Source organism: Nannospalax galili, unplaced genomic scaffold (genome assembly GCF_000622305.1).
Source record: "Nannospalax galili isolate Female #2095 unplaced genomic scaffold, S.galili_v1.0 scaffold25, whole genome shotgun sequence".
Classification (NCBI taxonomy): domain Eukaryota; kingdom Metazoa; phylum Chordata; class Mammalia; order Rodentia; family Spalacidae; genus Nannospalax; species Nannospalax galili.
In genome coordinates this window covers 7658830-7680323 of record NW_008355642.1, presented here as the reverse complement: position 1 = coordinate 7680323, position 21494 = coordinate 7658830, and the positions used below count along the sequence as shown (strand labels likewise).

Sequence of the window (21494 nt, the reverse complement as noted above, 5' to 3'; positions counted from 1 at the left end):
ATCAGACAGGAGCCAGTAGTTCTTAACAAAGTTATGGGGGGTGATAGAAAATTTAAGTAGGAAGATAAGAACCAAGAGCTAAAGTAGGCATGTAGTTCAGGAAAAATTTGAAATTCTAGAGCTTATACATTCTTCTGAGATGGAAATTTGGTTAATATGGTCTATGATGAATAAAGAATATATTGAGGACTTAATGGTCTTTGCTCAGTTTTGGTTTCAGTTCTTCAAAAAGTGATTTGTAAGACAAGGGTTAAGTTGCAGGTAGTTGGCTTGGAAAGTCACCTAAGGTAACTATTTAATGGGAGTGAGCAATAAACTAGAGAAGATTAAATAAAAATAGAGAGCATACTAAGGAGTAAGTTGCCACTTATTTGTACTGGAACATACCAAGGACTGAGGGATCTGGGATATTCATCCAAAACTATTAGAGTTGATTAAGAATTATTCATTACATATTACCAATGTGGTACTTTCACTCTACCTCCTATACTGGTCAAGGTTCACTTGTACCAGAAAGCCTTATGGCAGAAAAACATAGGATTTCTGTAGAGGACTTTTAGATGGACAAGAGGAAATGTTTAGCGTACCAGTGGTATTCATGCCAATAGCAAATATGATATAAATCATATGTGGATAATCACATATTAGATAGAAGCTGTTATATTCAAACAAATGAATAACATTAAGAAGTTTCATTAATTTGAAATCTTCTTTTTCAAATATAACTCATTTTTTTATTTGTTGAGTTTTTTGTGTGTATATCATGTAGAACATACCAAACAATCTTATTCATCTACATACCCACTTCCCAAAAGTCACCTTCCCATAGCACCCCCACTCTAGCCCATATATGTTGTCATCCCTGTTACTGTCTATTGCATTGTCGGTGCCCCCAGCCATTCCCCAGTGCTTGTCCATCCACTTAATCCAGTCAGCCAATGTAGAGATCCTTGTTTTAGGAAGATCAGCTGTTCCTCATCTAGGAGCAATCAGTTGACAACATTCCTTTAGATAAGATTGGGGTCTGCTGTTTAAGTTCTATGCTGGGTTACTGTCTGGGAGTCTCTTGGGACACCTTGGCTAACAACTCAAAGGAAGGTATCTCCTGTCTGGCATTGTAGAAACACAAATTCTTTTTTTAAAAATTTTATTTACTCTCTTAAAAGATTATATAAGCATAATAATTCATCTGTAAACCTAGAAATGTACAGCCAATTTTGAAAGAGATGTACCCTAGCTCAGAAAAATGTTATTGAATAGGTTAATGCTGTTGTAATGAAATGCTTCTTTTAATTAAAAATAAATAAATAAAAATTTATTTACTCTTTTTATTTTATGTGTATGCGTGTATTGCCAGCATGTAGGCAAGTGCACCCAAGTTGTGCAAAGCCGCAGAGGTCAGAAGAGGCTGTCGGATCCCCTGGGACTGGAGTTATGGACAGTTTCAAGGCCTTTTGAGGATTTGTTCCTCAGAGGTCACATGGGCTTGGGAGGAGCTCCTGGCTCCTTCCTTTTACCAGTTCCATCTATGTGAAGATAAGTCAAAGGTCTTGCTCGACCATGGCTGGCTTTGCTTGGAAACATGGAGTTAATGTTTACTATGTGTTGACCCTCCTCTTTGTAGACTGGACACTGGTTCAAGTCCATTTGGTGGGGTCTCCATGGAGTCCTTGATCAAGTGGACAGGTGACTTACCACAGTTACAGGACATTTTGAGAGATTCTCATAGTCCCCTGGAACTTAGTCGACCTAGCAGGGCAAGAAGCCAAAACTGTCCTTTATGTCCCTCTGAGCAAATTATTAAAGGCCTCAAAGTGTGGCTGTTAAACATCCAAGAAGGTTAGTTCCACCAGTCTGGTACTTTTAATTAACATGTGCCATGTAGGTATGGGCAAAGACCAAACATTCTCAGATAAACCTTGCCTAGACATATATTATATTCTTTTATGTAGTTGTATGTATAATTTGTCAGTAGGTTGTTAGACTAAAATGGTTCCCTCTGGTTTTTTAAAACTAGCTAGGCATTATTTATCTCTCACATTGTCTAACCCTTCCACCATGGTTTCCCCATTTAAGGTGCCCCCATTTTTCCCATTTCTCCCTTAATAATGCCCTACTCCTGTGGTCCCACTTCTCTTGAGCTCCTCCTTTCCCTTTATCCCCTAGGTTCCTTGTATAACCTTCCCTCCCTTCTCCCTTTAAAATAACCCCATTTAATTTGAAATCTTCAACACTTGATATAATACTTACATAAGTCTTGAGTTCTACTTGTTAAAGTTTTGTTGATCTTCAATAATGTGTTAGACTCTATGTTTGGTGCTAAAATATAATAGGTAATGAGTAAGAGTTGCCCCTATGAAGGTTACATTTTAATAGGCAAGGAGTCGACAACTAAATAAGTAAATGTAACTGATATTAATGCTTCAACTCATTAGAATATAAATAAGAAAGAGTACTATTTTTCCTACCAATTGTAACTTACTGTGCTTGATTCTACTTGCCATTTGCTTCTAGGAGATAGGAATACTGACAAATATGCAAGTCCAAATCTTTAACGCTTTAAGTGCTTTCAGATGTTGAAATAGTCTCATCGTTGCCTGTGCTTTTACTAACTCCAAACTACTATCTGATTCCAACATTATCTCATCTATTTCTGGAAGTTTACACACATGGTTCTATTGTCATGGAGTTTAGGGAAGTGTATGATAGACTTTCATACATTTGCCTTCCTCTTCTTAATACCCTTATCCATTCTTTGATGTTGTCTCATGAAGAAAGTATCTGGGAAAGAGCAATATGGAAAAGAGAGATGCTTGTGAATATGTATGTCTTCCCTGTGGCTGGCCATAATTGCTCTTCTGGCTGTCTTTGGGCACTTTATAAACAGTCCTTGTGGCAGTCTGCTAAAGAGAGGTTTCCCCAGGCAGCTACACTGGGCATTGGAAAGCTCTTTCAAATTTTGATTTCACATTGAGTCGCACCTTGAGCTGGTGCCATCCTATCACTTTCCTCTCCTGTGCACTAATCTGGCCCCATGTTGCAGTCTCTAGCAAGAATTACCCATTTGTTGAGTCCGACTTGGACATTTGGAGCAAAATCTGTCTTTTGTGTCTTGGGAGTACGTGAGAATTAGTTCAATTCCCTTGTCATCTGGCAGTCTACAATGCAATGCCTCTCCCCAGGGTTATTTATGCCTGTAGTCCAGAATGTTTGATAGTACAGGTTGACCTGGAAAAGGAAAATTCTGTCATCTTTATCCAAATACAACCTCCTCCTTCTTCCTAGGCCTCTTTATTGATGAAGTGAGGGAATTTTAGTAAGGAGTTAATTGCATTGATTCATTAAATACTGACCAAATTCTGGAAATTTTCTGAACCCTGTATATCCAGTGGATCTTTGATTCCAATTCAAGGAGTATAGGGTCCCAGGCAGCACTTGATATCACCCTGTTACTGTTACAATCTGGTAAGGTTCTGTACCTTCAAATACAAACCAATTATTAAAAACATTATTGTACAGAATTATGGATCATTAAATGTTACCCAGCAGCTTTCTGCTTTCACACCCATCTTCTCTTCTATTCATTATCCTAAAGGTCTCTGTGCTTTCACTGTAATCACTTTGCACTGTGATCTCACTACCCCTTTTGTCATTATCTATCTTGTGCTTATGATGAGCCTGATGTAACACAATGCTGCTTGTCTTCTGATTCTTGAAGACTCCTTGATGAGTTTCCATGTACGTAACCAATTGACTGAAAAGACTTATCTAAATGTGGACAAAACCAGAAAAGTGGTTTTGGCTTTCTTTTTTTTTTTTTTAATGCTGAGTGATGATACTTTAGAGAACCCCTTTCCCAGTTAAGACAGTATCACCATCGAATTTTATACTTTGTCAGTTACTTTAGATTTTGCAAAAAAAAGAGAGGAAAAAGTGACCAAAAGTATGAGCATTAAGACTGGATAATCTCAAATGACCTTTGTTTGTGATGCTGATACATGTAGGATTTTAGGAAATTAACTTCATAAAGATGTTGGAGAAGTAACTCCAGAGGAAGATTAAGTGTAAATGCCATGAGAAGTATATGACCTTAGGTAGTCCAGAGAAAAATGGAATGAACATAATAATTGGATTATAAACAAACAAAAAAGAGTGCTAAGAAATAAAATCAAAGAAGCAACTAGAGAGCCCACTTTCATGTCCTTGAAAGCCAAAAGAACAGTGATCAGATTTTACTGACTCTAGTTGAAGCCATTGAAGTTTTAAGCTGAAAAACTCTCACATAATTTAAGCCTATGTTTTCAAATTTTCTTCCATAAAAATAAAGCCAGATGTCAGTAGACTATCATTATTTCTGCAATGGACATTTGGAAAAGGTAAGATTAGAAGTTTGAATATATCTTATCTTAAATGCTTAAAACCAACCATTTTTTTCAGATTTTGGACATTTAGATTTTAGAAAATTTGTGTAGACTTTACATGTTGAACATCCCTAATGAGATTTTAGGGGATTTTGTGTTTTGGATTTTCAGATGAGGCTGTCAACCTATAACTTCTGTTTCGTTGAGTCCAATATATGTGCATTGTGATTCAAACTTCATCTTTTTTTTTTGTTTGTTTGTTTTACGTTTCAGCTGCCAAAGAAAGTGAACAATGAAACTGCCGTTTCTTTTGGCTCTGGCAGTCTGTTCTGCAGTCAGCACGAATCTGAAGATGGTGTCAAAAAGAAATTCTGGTAAGTTGCTGGCAACTTTCTCACTATTTGGTCATAAATGTGTTATTTTATTTTTTGTGAGCATTCATAGGGCACCTACGTCTTTAATAAAGATATATTTAAACAGAAGAACTTGAATTCTAGCTGTTTTGGAAAGCAGCCAAAATAAAAATGAAGCTTTTGCCTACCACTGAGAAAATATTGGGAAACAAATGGAATTTTGTTAAACTTCGATGACCACTGTACTCTCAGTGAACAACAAAATATTAAAGGGCTATATCTAGTTGATTACATTTGCTGGTGAGTAAACACCTAGGAACAAATATCTATAAATAAGAAGAGAAGAAATCTTTAAAAATATATACTCTCTGTCTCCTAATTAAATGTGCAATATTATGGTTTAAAGGACAAATTTGATAAATATAAGTGAACTTTAGCTTCTCATATTTGTACAGAAATCCTAACAGGAAGATATTTAAAACCTTCAAGTTAAAAAATATTTGCTAATTTCTTGAGTAAAATTTCATAAGAAGAAATGCCCGAATAGAACATGGTTGTCTAGCATCTAATCATGATTATGCTAAGAGATAACTGTAGTCAGTAGACATCTCAGTTAAAGCTTGATCATTGTTAAATAATGCTTAGATATATGTCTAAACTGAAGTTTTGATTACATGTTCTACGTATAATAACAAATTATTCATGAAATTTTAACAATCGATTTTCTGACCATAAGCATTCTAGTCGGACATTGAGGAATGCATTATTCTATCAAAATAAACACTAAGCCCAGATTTTCCACTGACTTATAATTCCATTATATCTGAGAATTAAGTGTATGTGCTTTACTATCATTAAGTCTAAAATAGAAATATAGTGCTTACTGTTCAAAGCAGAATATCCTGAATTGGGCCTAGAGTTTGATATTTATTTTCCAAGTAATAGTGCTTGCTAGTTGAAAATAGCTAACAAATAATGTTTTACAATTGATAGTATATTAATAAATCTTTAAAAAATTGGTTATAACTGTAAAATAGAAAAACAATACTGAAATCCAAATGATTCTGGAATATTGTTGACAGAGAAATATAATGCCTTTTGTTCCTCTTACAGACTTCTGCATTTCAATAACTTTAGAATAATTATGACTGTCTTTCTGCTATATTTGTACGTAAGATTTTATTTATCATTCCTCCAACTTGCCATGTTATTCATGGCTGTCTTTTCTTTTCATACTTTTCAAGTCACATTTTCACTTTCAATCTTGGTTCACATTGATTGTTGTTGAAATAAAACACTCAGGAGATTACCTACTAGCAAATGTAACCTGTTGGACCAGATCCCATTTTCCTTAGTCAATTATGTCATAATGTCTGTAGCAAAGCCTGATCAAAAGGAAAAGTCAAGTTTTTAAAAGTCATCTACATTATGGTAGCTTAATTCATTATTTTTTTGTGTGTGTGTTCTTTTTGAGACAGGGTCTCCCTGTAGCCCCAGCTGGCCTGGAACTTGCTGTGTTGACTAGGCTGGACTTAAACTTGCTATGTAGACTAGGCTGAGATCTCACAGAGATCTGCCTGCCTCTGTCTCCCAAGCGCTGGGAATAAAGGCATGTGCCACCATGCCCAGCATGATAGCTTAATGATAGTTTAATTCAAATAAAATCAAAAGCAAAGCAGACAAAAAAAATGTTAGTATTTTCATTTCTCCCCATTTAAGAGGAGACAGACTGTTATAACTTGTGCACACAGAGATGGTTATTGATAAACTGGTGATACTCAGAGGTCAACTTTCTAACGTTTTGCTTCTTTATTGTCACTTGTTCAGTTTGAGGTGCTTGTGGCTTACTAGGGATCTTAGCTTAGTTTGCTTATTGTGGCCAAGTACAATTGGCTTTTGAAAAGAAATACTATAAAGTTAATTTACTTAATGTTAAAGTGTTTTGGTTTTCTAGTTATTTCAGACTCTTGCCCCCTCATCATGTTGCTGCCTGCTACATAATAATCATGATGTTGACATTAGAACAGAACTTTTCGTATAGGTCTAGGCAGTGGGAATGATTTGAATACACAATTGTGTTTTTCCTCTTCTGTCTTCTTGTTTCTGTTTATGGTATATATAGAGCAAGCAGAAAAGACTAATATGCTACTCTTGGTTTGTGCTTGTTTGTATAGTTTTAGTTTTGTTTATACAATTCTTTAATTTCTTAATACAAGAATACTGGGTATGCAAAACCTAAGGCATGCTAAGTTCCTCATAAGTGATGAAAATTGAGCAGTACTTTGCCTCTTCTCTTTAGCCACCCCATCATAATATTTTTTTCCATCAGTATATGTATGTTAATATTATTATTTATGTAACAAATGGATATATTTTTAACTCTAACCATAGTAGAGTCATTAATGAAGCTCCCTCATGCAACAGAGGACCAGGAACACAAAAGGTCGCAAATGGCCAAAAGGTAGAGATTAAGAGTCTTCAGAATGCTGGTCCTTGGACAGGATTCCTGTATTAAACTTCATCCACCCAGGGCTGAGGGACCATCGTGGAAGAGGGAATGGGAAGATTGTAAGAGCTAGGGAGGAGGTGCAAGACCATATGGAAACAAGCTCCTGGGACCCTGCTCATTTGATTCTATGGCAATGCTGTCAGCATACATAAGTCCCATGCAAACTCAGGCAGAAAAAAACCCAGCGTAGCCTTGGGAAAATGAACAGCAGACGCCAATCTTATCTGAAAAATATATTGACAGTTGATCTCTGCTAAGTGAGGAAGAGCTGATCTTCCTAAAATAAGAGACTCTAGATAGGCTGACTAGACCTCAGTGTATGAACTTGCACTGGGGAACGTCTGGAGACACTGACTTGACACATTGGGCCTTAACACGTATGACAGCGTATATAGGTTCCAGTGGGGGAGGGGAGGCTATGGAAAGGTGACAGTGGGGACTGAGGTATAAAGATGATGAAGATTGTTTGAGACATTTTGTGTATAAAATATACAAAAATTCAAAAGCTTCAAAAATTAAGAACGATCCCAGTCCTACTCCTCAAAAAAGAAAAAAATTGTCAGATTTGAGTTGTTTTATCTTTGAAGAATATTGAAAAAGTGCTTTGGCAAATCATTAGTACTCAGTTTTGCCTCATGCACTTTGCGATGTCCTGTGCTCTTTGCTAATTAGAGAGATCCAGGTTTAACCACGCATGGTTACTCTTTGTAGAGTCACTGAGGGATCTCAGAGCTTATATTTTTCTACTTATTTCCCTTCCCCAAATTAGAAAATGAAAGATGTTTATTTCTTTTATTCACTAGCATTTACAACTGTTTAGTGCCAGATATGAAGCCTGCAATAATGATTTCGGTGCAGTTCATTCTAGACAAGGATCCCTTTCACGGTATTCTTACAAATGCTGGTGCCAAGGGTGTTCCTTGTACACCAGACAGAGGACCAAAGGATTAAACTTTTCTTGTACTTGCCAAAGATGGAAAATGACTTAATAAAAGTTTAAAAGATTTTTGTTTTGTTTTGTTTTGTAGTGCTGGGGGTTGGATCCAAGGTCTCATACATGTTTGGCAAGTGCTCTACCACTGAACTTACAAAAATCTACTCTGGGCATGGATTAGAGCAAAACTTCGTTGTTTTGGATCATGTGTAGTTTTTAGAAAAAGCAGTTTAGACTATGTTATATAATGTCATTGATAGTAGGCAAGCCCAACTACCATTCCTTGAACAGGAAATACCAGAATTGGAGCTGGTTAGCCAAATGTGAGTTTGTTGTCTTCCTTGCAGGAGACTCATGATGGTCATCAGTCTTTTCATTTTCTAAATTTAGGATATAGATAAAGTCATTTGGGAAACATTATATTAAAATAGGTTTACATTATTTAAATGCGCTACCTTTTATGGCAAGAAATTGACTACTATTCTTACTACTGTCAATTGCAGAAATGGCCATTTCCTTTTCCAATAGAGAATACATGTGCCTAAAACTAAATTTTAATAGCATGTGTGGGAGAAATTATTCTCCCTCAAAAATAGGCCACTCATTATGCTACATAGCTGTTTTTATAATGTAAAAAACAATGTTTTCAGAGTACATGTGGACTGTATTATTTGGGCTGTGAAAGTGTTCCCTTACATTGCTTCTCATTTTTGCTGAGGCTTCTGCTGCTGTTAATGCTGTTGCTCAAAAATATGGCCTCTGTTGTGCGGATGTTGGTATTCAGCTCTTCCAGCTTGTAGGACCAGATCAGAGTATAAAGCATTAATTTTATGGGAGTTCATCTTTAAGTTAGAACCAAAACTGGGTGCTCATAAAGTCAGTTCATCTGTAGGATGACTGTAGTAAGCAACTTCCCTGTGATCTGATGTTGAGATAAGAATTATAAAGCTAACAAAATATTTGAATCAGTTAGAAAACTGTAGTTTCTAGCAGTAAAGAAGATGTGAGGGCCTGCTGGCATGTTACTGGTTACTTAGAGATACATTTTTGGATTGACTTACATAAACTGTTCAATTTCAAGCAATGAGGAAAAAATGGCTTTATTTGAATTTAAAAAATAGTATTATCCAGTTTTTGGTTGTTTATGAGTGGGTAGCTGTTAATTTTCACTAGAAATTTATAGCATGTAAAATTTCCAATTAGATGAATGAGGAAAACCATAAAGGCATAAATACAGGTTATATGAGCCAACATGCCTGGCATAAGCCAGGGACTCTCACACCATTCTGAGTATAACCAAAATGACTTCTGCTGTGGAACAGATTGTTATGTAACTAGAAATGATATCAAATATCCTTTTCAGTTCTTCAAAAGAAGGCTATACGATATTTTGTTCCAAAAATGATGAAGAAACTTGGTCTAAAGATATTCATAGAATAGAAAATGATGAGATTAGAAGATAGATCAACAAGGTGCTATTAAATTTTTGTTTCCTATACTTAGTCTAATGAGCCAACATGAAGGAGAAAATTTCCATCCTACAATCTCTTCTTTAAAGTGACATTCTGATACTTGGTACTTGAGTACTTTTATTTCTTTAATTAGTATGACTTCTCTGAAGGAAATAAGGTCTTTGCGGGAAAGAAATGTGGTATGGATAGGATTGCCTAGGTCACCAAATATGCTGCAGGACAAGGTTTGGAGCTTAAGATAAAATTTAGAGCAAGTAGTCAGAATGTTTTGACTAAATCAAGCTGAATGAAATGCTTACTTAAGAGGATAAAAGGGAAATCATTTTAAAGTTCTTACTCATTGTGTTTTCTATGGCCACAGACATAGGTAATTAATTAAATTCTTATTGATCATATAGCATTTCACTAATCCTCGTGTGTGAAAATAAAGAAAGTGAAGAAAAACTCTCTCAGCCAAAATTACTTAATCTTATGGTGATTAATGAATGACTAGTAAAATTATAACAATGTAATATAATAGTATATAGCTATCAAGATGATATTTGCATTTAGACCATAGCCACACACCTAAATGTGGATATAAAAATGACAAACAATAAAGAAGAACATAATGACATAATGATATAGAAATAAATATTGGAGTAGAATTTTGGATGAATTTTCACATTTATACTCAAATAGATCTTTTCCTTATAAAGATGCTTTAAGTATATGATCAAAAATAAGAGATTCTGGGGATGAAAAGATGGCTCAGGTATCTACAGCACTGGTTGCTCTTGAAGATGATCTGGATTCATTTCCCAGCACCCACATGGTGGCTAACAGACATTGGTAACTCCAGTTCTGGTGATTCTGACACCCTCTCCTGAGCCCCACGGACATTGTATAACAGGAGTGCAGACAAAAAAACCAATGCACATAAAATAAAAATAAATATATAAATAAAACTTTAAAAAGAGATGTTGCTCTGTGTAGTAGCACATACCTTTAATCCCAGCTTGAGAGGCTGAGACAGGCAGATCTTTGTGAGTTCAAGGCCAGCCTGGTCTACATAGTGAGTTCCAGGCCGGGAAGTGATACAGAATGAGACTCTGCCTCAAAAGCAAATAAAAACAAACAAAATTAAGAAATGTTGATGACTCGAAGGAAGTACTCACTGGAATTGCTTCACATATGAAACTCCTGGGGATTAACACAAGAAAATTTGATTAAATATTAGACTTGCATATTATAGGTCTCAAAAGTTAGGAAAGTGAGAATGTGTTAAGGTTAGTGTTTGACATTCTCAACAAGATGAGGAAATTGAGGGCAAGAGTAGACAGCCATGTGAATCAGAGTGGACTAGAGCCTTCACTTCTTGGTTAGTTTTGCTGAGAATTTGTTCATGTATATTCATGAATACAGTGCTGTGTTTTTTGGCAGTGCCCTCATTAAGTTATATGAGTATAATATTGACCTCATAAAATAACAAGAAGCCAGGTGTGGTGGTGCATGCCTTTAATCCCAGCACTTGTAAGGCAGAGGCAGCGGATCTCTGTAAGTTCCAGGCCAGTCTGGTCTCCATTGTGAATCCAGGCCAGCTGGGGCTACAGGGAGACCCCATCTCAAAAAGACCAAAAATAAATAAATAAATAAATAAATAGATAAATAAATAAATAAATAAATAAATAAATAAATAAGACTTCTGCTTTCTTAAATGGCATTTTCATCCTCAAATAATGAATAATATTGGCCACAGAAATCATCTGGACTTGAAGTTCTCTTTGTGGGGCTTTGAAAAACTAGTGCACTGATTTCTTTAATTCAGGGATAAATATTTCTCTTCCTTCTTCAGTCAGATTTGGTAACTTGTGTCTTTATAAGGAATTTATCTATTTCATCTAACTTTTTAAATTTATCGCATGGTCATATATAATCAGTTAAATTTTCTAATATCTAAAAGATTTAGAAGTTATCTCTTTAGTTCCTGATATTGCCATGTGTTTTTTTCTGAATCATCTGATTTGTCCATAAATTTACCAAATTTGTTAATCTTTGTTACTTGCTTATTTGCTGTTGCTCCGTTCTTAGTCTTTCTTTCTAATATAGGTTTATTTCGTTCTTTTCTTAAGGTGGAAACTTCTATCATGGATTTTTAAAACTTCCTTATTTACTAATAAAATTATGCATTTCTAAGTAGATTTAACAGTAGATTAGAAATTTTGAAAGATTTTGTTCTCATTTTTAGTAATTCAAAATAATTTCTAATTCTTCCTTAGATTTCTCCTTTCAATTAGAGTTATAGAAAAGTATGTTACTTAATTTTTCAAATAGTTAAATATTTAATAGTTAAATTTAGTTTAATGGATATGAAAAGAATAAAAGTTGTGCCTTTTTCTGGTGCTGGGAATTGAACTTAGGGCTTCAGGTATCCAAGGCAAACACTCTTCCACTAAGCTGTATCTTGAGACCTCTTTCTACATTTTAGATTGAGACAGGGTCCTCCTAATTGCTCACACTTCCCTGAATTAACTCTGTAGCCAGGACAGGCTTTGAACTTATGATACTCCTGTCTCAACTTTCAGAGCAGCTAAGATTACAGGCCTGTGTCACTTGGGCCCAGCTAAAATCGTGCCTATTCCGAGAGTATCATATAGTGTTTAATGCCTTCATACACCATGTTATGTTTACATTAAGTTCAACATAATTGTTTCCTAAAGCATTTATTTTTCTTTATGTTGAAAAACTTCAAAATCCATTCTTCTAGTTTTTGAAACATACAGTATGTTATAAATGTACATTAATATACATATATACATATATACATATATTAATTTCTAATTAATAGCTAATTATGTATAATTAATTAATAACTATGTATAATTAATATGTGTATATATTAATTTCTAATTCAATTATATGTGTACCAGAGAAAACATAATGTATAATTTCAGCCAAGTGAAGTTCACTGGGATTTATTTTCTGGTCTAGTTATGACCTTATTGGTGAATATTCCATATAAACATTTATTTTTTTGCTACCTATTTATTCAGTAGTTATCAATCAGGTCAGGGTAGCTAACAATTTTATTTTATATTTTCTATGCCTTTACTGGTCTTGTGATACTTGAATTAGTTGGTGGTGCAGTTATTTATTAATATGTCTAATGACAATTGTGGATTTTTCTCACTCTCCCATTTATTGGTCAATTTAACCTCAGAAAGTTTGAAGCTCTTGTCAATTGTATATGTCTAGAACTGCACTGTCTTACCAGAGTTACATTTTTTTGCCTTTTTGAGATAGGGTCTCCCTGTAGCTCCACCTGGCCTGGAACTCATTATGTAGACCAGAGATCCTCCTGCCTCTGCCCCCTGATTGCTGGATCCAAGGAGTTACCTTCTCTGTTACTGTGTCTATGCTAATATATCTGTACTAGTTGACTTAAGCTTGTTGATTTTATGGCATATCATTTTTTGTCCTTTCACTTTCCTCCTATTTGTTTTAAACCTACGATGTGTTTTTGTTGACTGCATATTATTGAGTTTTGCTTCTCTTAAGCCTGAAATTTTTCTGTCTTTTAGATAAAGTATGTAGTTCATTTACCACAAATATATTCTTGATATGTTTCAATTTAAGTCTACTCTATTATGATATATGTTTCATTTGTCTCCTCAATTCTTTTGGTTGTTATTGTTTTCCTGTTGCCCATTTGTGGTTTATTTTGAATTAAGTAATAATGTTTTGATTCTAATTTATGTATTTTCTATTGACTTTGTAACTGTAACTCTTTTTATTATGTTTTCCTTAAGGGCAGGTATCTCAAATTATGCCCTATTGACCAATCCTTGTCTATGGTATGTTTCTGTAAATAAAATTTTATTGTAAAAATAAAAACCATTTGTCATATTTGTAGAGGTGAGTACTTCCCATGAACAAAGTATCAGTCACAAACCCTAACTATGTACTCTGTGGCCCTTTAAACAAAAGCTCACTCCTGCCCTGGTGTTGAATGTGTGCATTCTTAACTTTACAAAGTGCATCCAAAATCGGTATTATGCCACTCTATGCTTCATCCTTGAGCCATTATATATTTAATGCTTTCCTCTTTCTCTTTATCACTTCATAAGTATACTTGTCACACCTCATGTTATAATTTATACTTCATACTCACACTATTTCCTTCTCAGATTACCAATGTAATAGCCTTAGTACAGTGTAAATTCTATTTAAGTAACGACTTGCCTTTCATATTTTTGTCATCATGTCTCCTACATATCGAAAGAAAGGATCATATACTCTCATTATTTTTCCAGATAATTAAGAGAGGCCAAAAACATAGCTTTTATATTTTCCATATATTTACCTTTGTTATGCTATATCTCATTCCTGGATTTGAATTTATTTTGGTATCATTTTTTCTCAGATTATAAACTATTCCTTACTATTTTTCATAACAGATATGCCAGAAAAATTTGTCTTCATTTATGTGAAAATATCTTTATAATATTTTAAGAGTGCCTGGGCCTAGAAATAGAGTGCTGTGTTGATAATTTTATTTTTTCATGATGTTATAGCAAAATTTGCTGGTCTTCATTCTTTGTGATTAGAAAACAGTGGTCAATCTTAGTATTACTCTTAATATTACTCTGTATGTACTATATCTTCTTCCCTGTCTGATTTTCAGATTTACCTTTGGGTTTTCTTGGCATTGACTTTATTGTGTTTGTTATAATCTTTGTATATATCGTGTTTAGGGCTAGGTGAGACTCTTAAATTTTCACTCGAAGTTGCTTGTCTAATTTGAAAAATGTTTATTTTCTTTCAAATATTTTTTCTACTCCCATATCAAACACGATTTCCTGTAATTCCTCTAAACTTTTGACTATTTTATATTATCCTTCAGATCCTGAGATTCTGTCATTTTATTTCAATTATCTCTCTATGCTATTAGGACTGAAATTTTCTATTGAACTGTCTTCAAGTTCAGTGACTCTTTATTTGCTACCATCTGTAAATCTATTGCCAAAATTTTTCATTTCAGTCAGTATACTTTTGAAATCTTTAATTTATATATGCATATTTTATAAGGTTCAACTTTCTGCTGTTATTATTTTCTGATACTTTATTAAAGCATATGCTTTTTCATTGAACAATTTTTTGTTATTTCTTTAAATATGTTTTGGGTGCTAGAGAGATCGCTCAGTGGTTATGAGCACCTACTGCTTCTGAAGAACCCAGGTTTTGTTCCCAGTACCGACATGACAGCTCACAACTGTCCTTAACTCCAGTTCTAAATGATCTGACTCCCTCATTTGGCACTGCAGGCACCATGTATGCACATGGTGCTCTAACATACCTGAAGGCAAGACACTCATGTGCATAAAATATTATATTTACCTTAAAGACTTTGTCTGCCAATTTCCAATGTCTGTACTAGCTGTAGCATGTTTGTCTGCTTTTTACTCTTGATACTCTTAATATGTTTTGTCCATATATCAAATGATTATTGAATTGTGTACTGGAATTTGTTGCTAACACACTGTAAATATGCTAGATTTTGTTTTGTTTCTTTATATAGGGTATTGGTGTTCATTATAGTAGCAGTTCAATTATTGACCTTGAACATTTGGAGAATGGTTTTAACTTGCTAAAATAAATATGGGGAAACACATTTGTTCCTCTCACTTTTAATTCAGTGAAGCTCTATTCTTTTAGTAAAGATTTCAGCTGCTTTAGCTGCCTTGAACTCTGTTCTCACTAGCTTAAGTTTGGTAGGGCTTTTTTAGGAATCTAACTCAGCATGCTGTAATTGGAGAGTACATCCCAGGTGTAGAACTGGATTGATAGTAGGGCTCAACTTTACAAGTTTCTATTTGGTCTGAGATCACACTCATACTGCCTGAAATTTTTGCTTCATATATTTTGTCCACTTTTATTGTTGCTTACTTTGAAAAAGTTGGTCTAGTTCTAAGTTTTTCATCATAGCCTGAAGTAAAAGTTTTGCTATTGCCCTTTGATACACCATCATTATTTGAGCACTCCCTTACTATCATAAAGAAGATGTGGAATAAAAGTAAAAATCAACAATAAGAGATACCTATTAGAAACCACATAAATACTTGGGAGATTAAATAGTAAACCTTTGCGTGAATAGTGTGTCATTGAAGGAATCAGAGAAATTTTTTTAAAAAATCCCTAGAAAGAAGGTGATTAGCACAACCTTCCAGATTCTCAGCCAAGGCAGTTCCATGATAAAAGTTTATAACCATATACATATGAGTTGTTAGCCAGTGGTGTCCTATATACCCTCCCCTCCCAAATTACTGTATTAGTAATGAATCATCTTAAAACAGAATTAACAAAGCATTTCTTCCTATAAGAGCACTAAAAAAAGTAAAATGTTTTCACAGTGGTTGTGACAGAATACAAAAATGTGCAAAATCAAGCCAGACAAAATCCCAACATGTAAGTGGGAGGTGGTAAAGAATTCTCATCTTAGATAAGGAGCTATTGGAAATCAATAGTTGCTGTAAGATTGAGAGTCAGTTTTCTATAAGGGTGTAATCACTGGTTGGTTGACCATGCTCCAGTGCATGGTACCACACTCAAGAGTATTTGGGCAACACTAACAATTGTCTTAAAAAAAGAGGACACAATGATGGATTGGATGGGGGGAGAAAATGCAGGAGAGGACTTGAGTATGATCAAATACATTACATGAAATTCTGAAATAATTAATAAAATATTAAAAAGTAATCAGAGATATCTCAAATAATCTAACAACAAGCCTGCAACTTTTAGTAAAACAAGATGATATAGTACTGGCATAAAATCACACATATGGACGAATAGAATGTCATAGAGTTCTCAAAGATTAATCTATACAGATTTGGATACCTAATTTTTGGCAAAGATGTAAAAAGCATGGACTGCAAAATAAAACTTATTCAATAAATCATTCTGGAAAAATTGCATATCCACCTGCAGAATAATGAAATTAGATCCATATCTCTCACCTTGCATAGCCTTTAACTCAAAATAGATCAAATACTTTAAAACGTGAAATGCTGAAGCTGCTAGAGGAAAATTGGGGAAAGACTTCAAGATATAGACATAGGAAAGAACTTTCTGAGCAGTCCCCAGTACCACATTAAATAGTCCTAAGTATTGACAAATGGGATTTCATGATATCAGAAAGCTTCTTCACAGCAGAAGAAACTATGAGCTAAGTGAACAGATAGCTTATAGAATGAGAGAAAATCTTTGCCAGGTGTACTTCAGACAGGTGGTTAACATCTGTAAAATATATGGAACTGCAACAATAAATACCAAACATCAAACCCCTGCCAGTTAGTAAATGTGCTAATGAAATGAGCTGGCAGTTCTCAAAGGAAAAAAATGTAAATGGCCAATAAATATTTTACAAAGTGTTCAATAACCTTAGCCTTCAAGGAAGTGCAATTTAAAATTACTTTGAGATTCTATCTCAGCCCACTCAGCATATCTATCAAGAAAACAAAGGACAACAATGCTAGTAAGGATATGGGAGAAAGAGCAACACTTATTTATTGCTGGTAGGACTATAAACTGGTGTAGACAGTATGTAAACCAGTGTAGAAGTTTCTCAAAAATTTAAAAAGAGGCTACCATATGTTTCACATATGACTACTGGGCATATAATGAAAGGACTCATATCCTAACTCAGAGATCATTGCACAGCCACGCTTATTGTTTTCCTATTTACAATAGCAAGGAAATAGTGTCAGCCTAATATCCATGGATAGATGAATGTGGTTAGTAGACACAATACAGTTCTATTCAACTATAAAGAAAAACGAACTTAAGAAACATACAGGAAAACAGATGGATCTGGAAATTATTGAGATAATCCAAACTTAAAAAGACAAACACATGTACTTGCTCATATGTGAGAATAAATATGAGACTAGAAAAAGGACCAGAAGAGGGGAAAAACCAGATGTTAAGGAAGTGAAAGACAGGGCAATAGATCACATGAGACATGAATGTGACAAAGGCATATTGGAGGAGGAAGACAAAATGAGTGATGGGATGAAGGAGAGGAGAGGGAGGGAGATCAACAAAAACAATTTATATTTAAAAAATACTACAATGTGACAGTTTGTATACTAGATAAAAATAAAAATATTTAAATATGAGTCCAGAAGAAATAAAATATACTAGGTTTATAATTGTACTGATGCCTTCAGTGGAAAATGGTATTCAGAAATAATTTCTTGTTGGGATTTCATTCAGACAGTTCCAATCCAAGTCAAACATCACAAGGTATTTCCTCACTCTTTTGTATTATTTTTATACTTTAAATTAGCCTACAAGATATTAGATATAATTATGGAATTTTCCAACCAAGTGTGTTTTAGTGACTCTCTTCCCTCATCTCCCCCAACTTCTACTCTTTTGTATCCTATTATTTCATCTTTTTCTCTTTAGAGTGTTAACCCTACTTTTATTAACAACATCATCCTCACTTGTTTCATTGTCTAAGTTACACAAAATGCTTTCAAAATGGCTACATCAAAATACTACCAATAGCTCTTTCCTGGATGCCTGGGCTGACCTCTCAGCCAGCCTGCACCACTGCTTCCTGATCCCTTGCATCCAGGTGGACCCAGTTTCTTCTCGAGGTCCCCAGGAGCCCTGTGGGACTGGTCCTGCCCTCATCTCCCTCTGCTTCCCTGCGCCTGCACGACCCACTGGCTTCTCAGGCCTTTCTCCCAGGACCTCTCTGGGCCTGGCCTGGCTCTCACCTCCCTCTCCTTCCCTGGGCTACATGGCCGCCAGCCTCTTTCCTGGATGCCTGGGCTGACCTCTCAGCCTTGGGCCACCACTGCATCCTGATCCCTTGAATCCAGACAAACCTAGTTCCTTCTTGAGGTCCCCTGGAACCCTCTGGGCCTGGTCCCACCCTCACCTCCCTCTGCTTCCCTGGGTCTGCATAAACTTCTGTGCCCTTCCCACCTTGACTCCCCCAGCCTCATTCACCCTTCCATCTCCCCTCCCCTCTGGCCTCCTAGCCTGGGTCCTGTCCCATTCCTTGTCTTGGCACCCCAGACACCAGAGGAACCACCACTGCTTCCTGATCCTTTGCATCCAGACGGGACCCAGTTCCTTTGTGAGGTCCCCAGGAGCCCTCTGGGCCTGGTCCCGCCCTCACCTCCCTCTGCTTCCCTGGGCTGCACAACCCTCCCACCTCTCTCCAGGGAGCTCTCTGCAGCCTGGTCCAGCCCAACCCTCCCTCTGTTTCCCTGGGCTGCAGGGCCCACCAGCCTCTTTCTTGGATACCTCAGCTGACCTCTTGGCCCTGGGAAACCACTGCTTCCTGTTCCCTTGCATCCAGATGGACTGCTTCCTTCTCAAGGTCCCCAGGTGCCCTCTGGGCCTGGTCCTGCCATCACCTCCTTCTGCTTCCCTGGGCTGCACATCCCGCCAGCCTCTTTCCTGGACAGCAGGGCCAACCTTTTCTCTTCCTGATCCTTTGCATCCAGACCAACCCATTTCCTCAGTGCAGCTCCCAGGAGCCCTTGGAGCCACTTCCCGCCCCCATCTTCCTTTGCATCTCTGGGTTGCATGGCCACCACCTGCCCAAGACCAGCACCTTTCCTGGGCCCTGCTCCCAGGCCAGTCCAACCCCCAAATTCCTGAGGCCAAAATCTTTCTTGGAGGGATTCAGACCTTAGGAGAAAGCCTGAGACCATCTGAACCTCATCTGACTTGGGCCTCTGTGGGAACTCCTGAAGACAAAAGCAATCTGGCCACTCCAATATAAAATCAAAAGAGAAAACCAGAACCTTAGATGAACCAGCGTTTCATGCCCCAAAAGTAAACCACACAGTCCAACAAGTAAACTACAAACTCACATAAAGTTTACAAAAAGAAGCAGACCTAAACTTGAAGGCTTGTGTCTCACACAAGAATCAGAAAATACAAAAGAAATTCACATGTCAAAATCACAGAGAAAAAAATAATAACATGAAAAACCAAAATAACATTTCCCCACCAAATACCAATAGTCCTCTAGAGGAGTACAATGAGAATCCCCCTAGAGATAATGCAGGACATGGAACTCAAAAGAACAGTTATAATCATGATAAAAGAAGTCAGTGAATTTAAAGAACACACAAACAAAGAAATCAAAGAACTGAAGGAAGATAGGGATAGTCTGAATGAATTCTGAAAAGAGCTAGAAATATTGAAGACTACTCAGGCAGAAATGAAGAAGGAAGTGAAGCACTCAGTAAGCCAATTAGAAATGACAGGAAAAAGCCTCACCAACAGGATGAATGAAATGGAAAACAGAATATCAAGACTGGAAGATAAAGTGGACAAACTAGACCACTCAAGCAAAGATTATGAAAAAAATTTAAGAAAGCACAAGAATGGAATAAGCAGGAATTATGTGACACCATAAAAAGACCAAACTTACAAATCATAGGCATACAGGAAGGAGAAGAATCCCAAGATAATGGCATGGATCAGATCCTCCTCAACAAAATCATAGAAGAAAATTTCCCCAAATTAAAGAAAGACATGCCCATACAAATACAAGAAGCATATAGAACACTAAACAGACAGGATCAGAAAAGAAACTGTCCATGGCACATCATAGTAAAAACACTAAACGTACAGAACAAAGAGGGAATACTGAAAGCTGAAAAAAGAGAAACAAGTCACAAATAAAGGAAAACCCATTAGGATTATAACTGACTTTTCAGCACAAACTATGAAAGCCAGAAGAGCCTGTACCAAAGTATTCCAAGTTTTAAATGACCACAGATTCCAACCCAGATTACTATACCCAGCCAAAATGCCTATTATAGTCGAAGGGGAAAGAAAAATCTTCCATGACATAAGAGGCTGAAGGAATTCATGGCCACAAAACCAGCCCTTCAGAGAGTTCTGGAAACAATACAAAGAGCTGAAGAATGGAATGACTACACCCAAGGGGTTGCAAAAAAAATTCAATGATGGTATAACTGTGGAAAAATATAGCTATATCAAGAATGTAAACAGAAATAAAAATGACAGGATTCAATACACATCTTTCATTAATAACTTTAAATATCAACAGATTGAACTCCCCAGTCAAAAGACACAGACTAGCTGAATGGATTAAGAAAAAAAACCCATCTTTTTGTTGTCTGCAAGAAACCCATCTCACTTTCAAAGACAGGCACTATCTTAAGGTGAAAGAATGAAAAAAAATATACCAAGCAAATGGTACTAAGAAAAAAGCAAAAAAGCAGGATTTGCAATTCTAATATCTGACACAATAGACTTTAACTAAAACTAATAAGAAGAGATAAAGGGGGCCACTTCATTCTCATCAAAGGAACAATAAACCAAGAAGATATTACAATCATGAATATATATTCACCAAACTCTGGTGCACCCAACTTCATAAAAACAATACTACAGGACTTTAAGACCCAGATTAATCCCAAATCATTAATAGTAGGGGTCTTCAATGCCCTACTGTCTCCATTAGATAGGTCAACAGGGCAGAGAGCTAACAGAGAGACATCTGAATTAAACAATACCATATATCAAATGGACCAAACAGGTGTCTACAGAGTAGTCCACCAAAGCAACAAAGGACATACTTTCTACTCAGCACCCCATGGAACCTTTTCAAAAACTGACCACATACTGGGCCTCAAAACAAACCTAAATGAATACAAAAATATTGAAATAATTCCATGCATTCTATCAGACCACAAAGCAATAAAGCTTAAAATCAACACTGGACGAAGCCCTACTCATGGCGATTGAACAACACATTCCTAAACAATGAGTGGGTCAAAGGAGAAATTAAGAAAGAAATAAAAGAATTCCTGGAATTCAGCGAAA

The 21494-nt window shown here is 36.0% G+C and overlaps 1 protein-coding gene across 1 annotated transcript in view; it reads left to right on the top strand.

The window, feature by feature from the left end:
* Positions 1–4618: 4618 nt before the first annotated feature.
* Il1rapl2 (interleukin 1 receptor accessory protein like 2) overlaps positions 4619–21494 on the top strand; it is a 1274770-nt gene continuing 1257894 nt past the window's right edge. Inside the window, exon 1 of the mRNA XM_008852990.1 lies at positions 4619–4735. Coding sequence (XP_008851212.1) covers positions 4654–4735 — 82 coding nt within the window. The 5' untranslated portion in view covers positions 4619–4653. The remainder of the gene's footprint in view (positions 4736–21494) is intronic.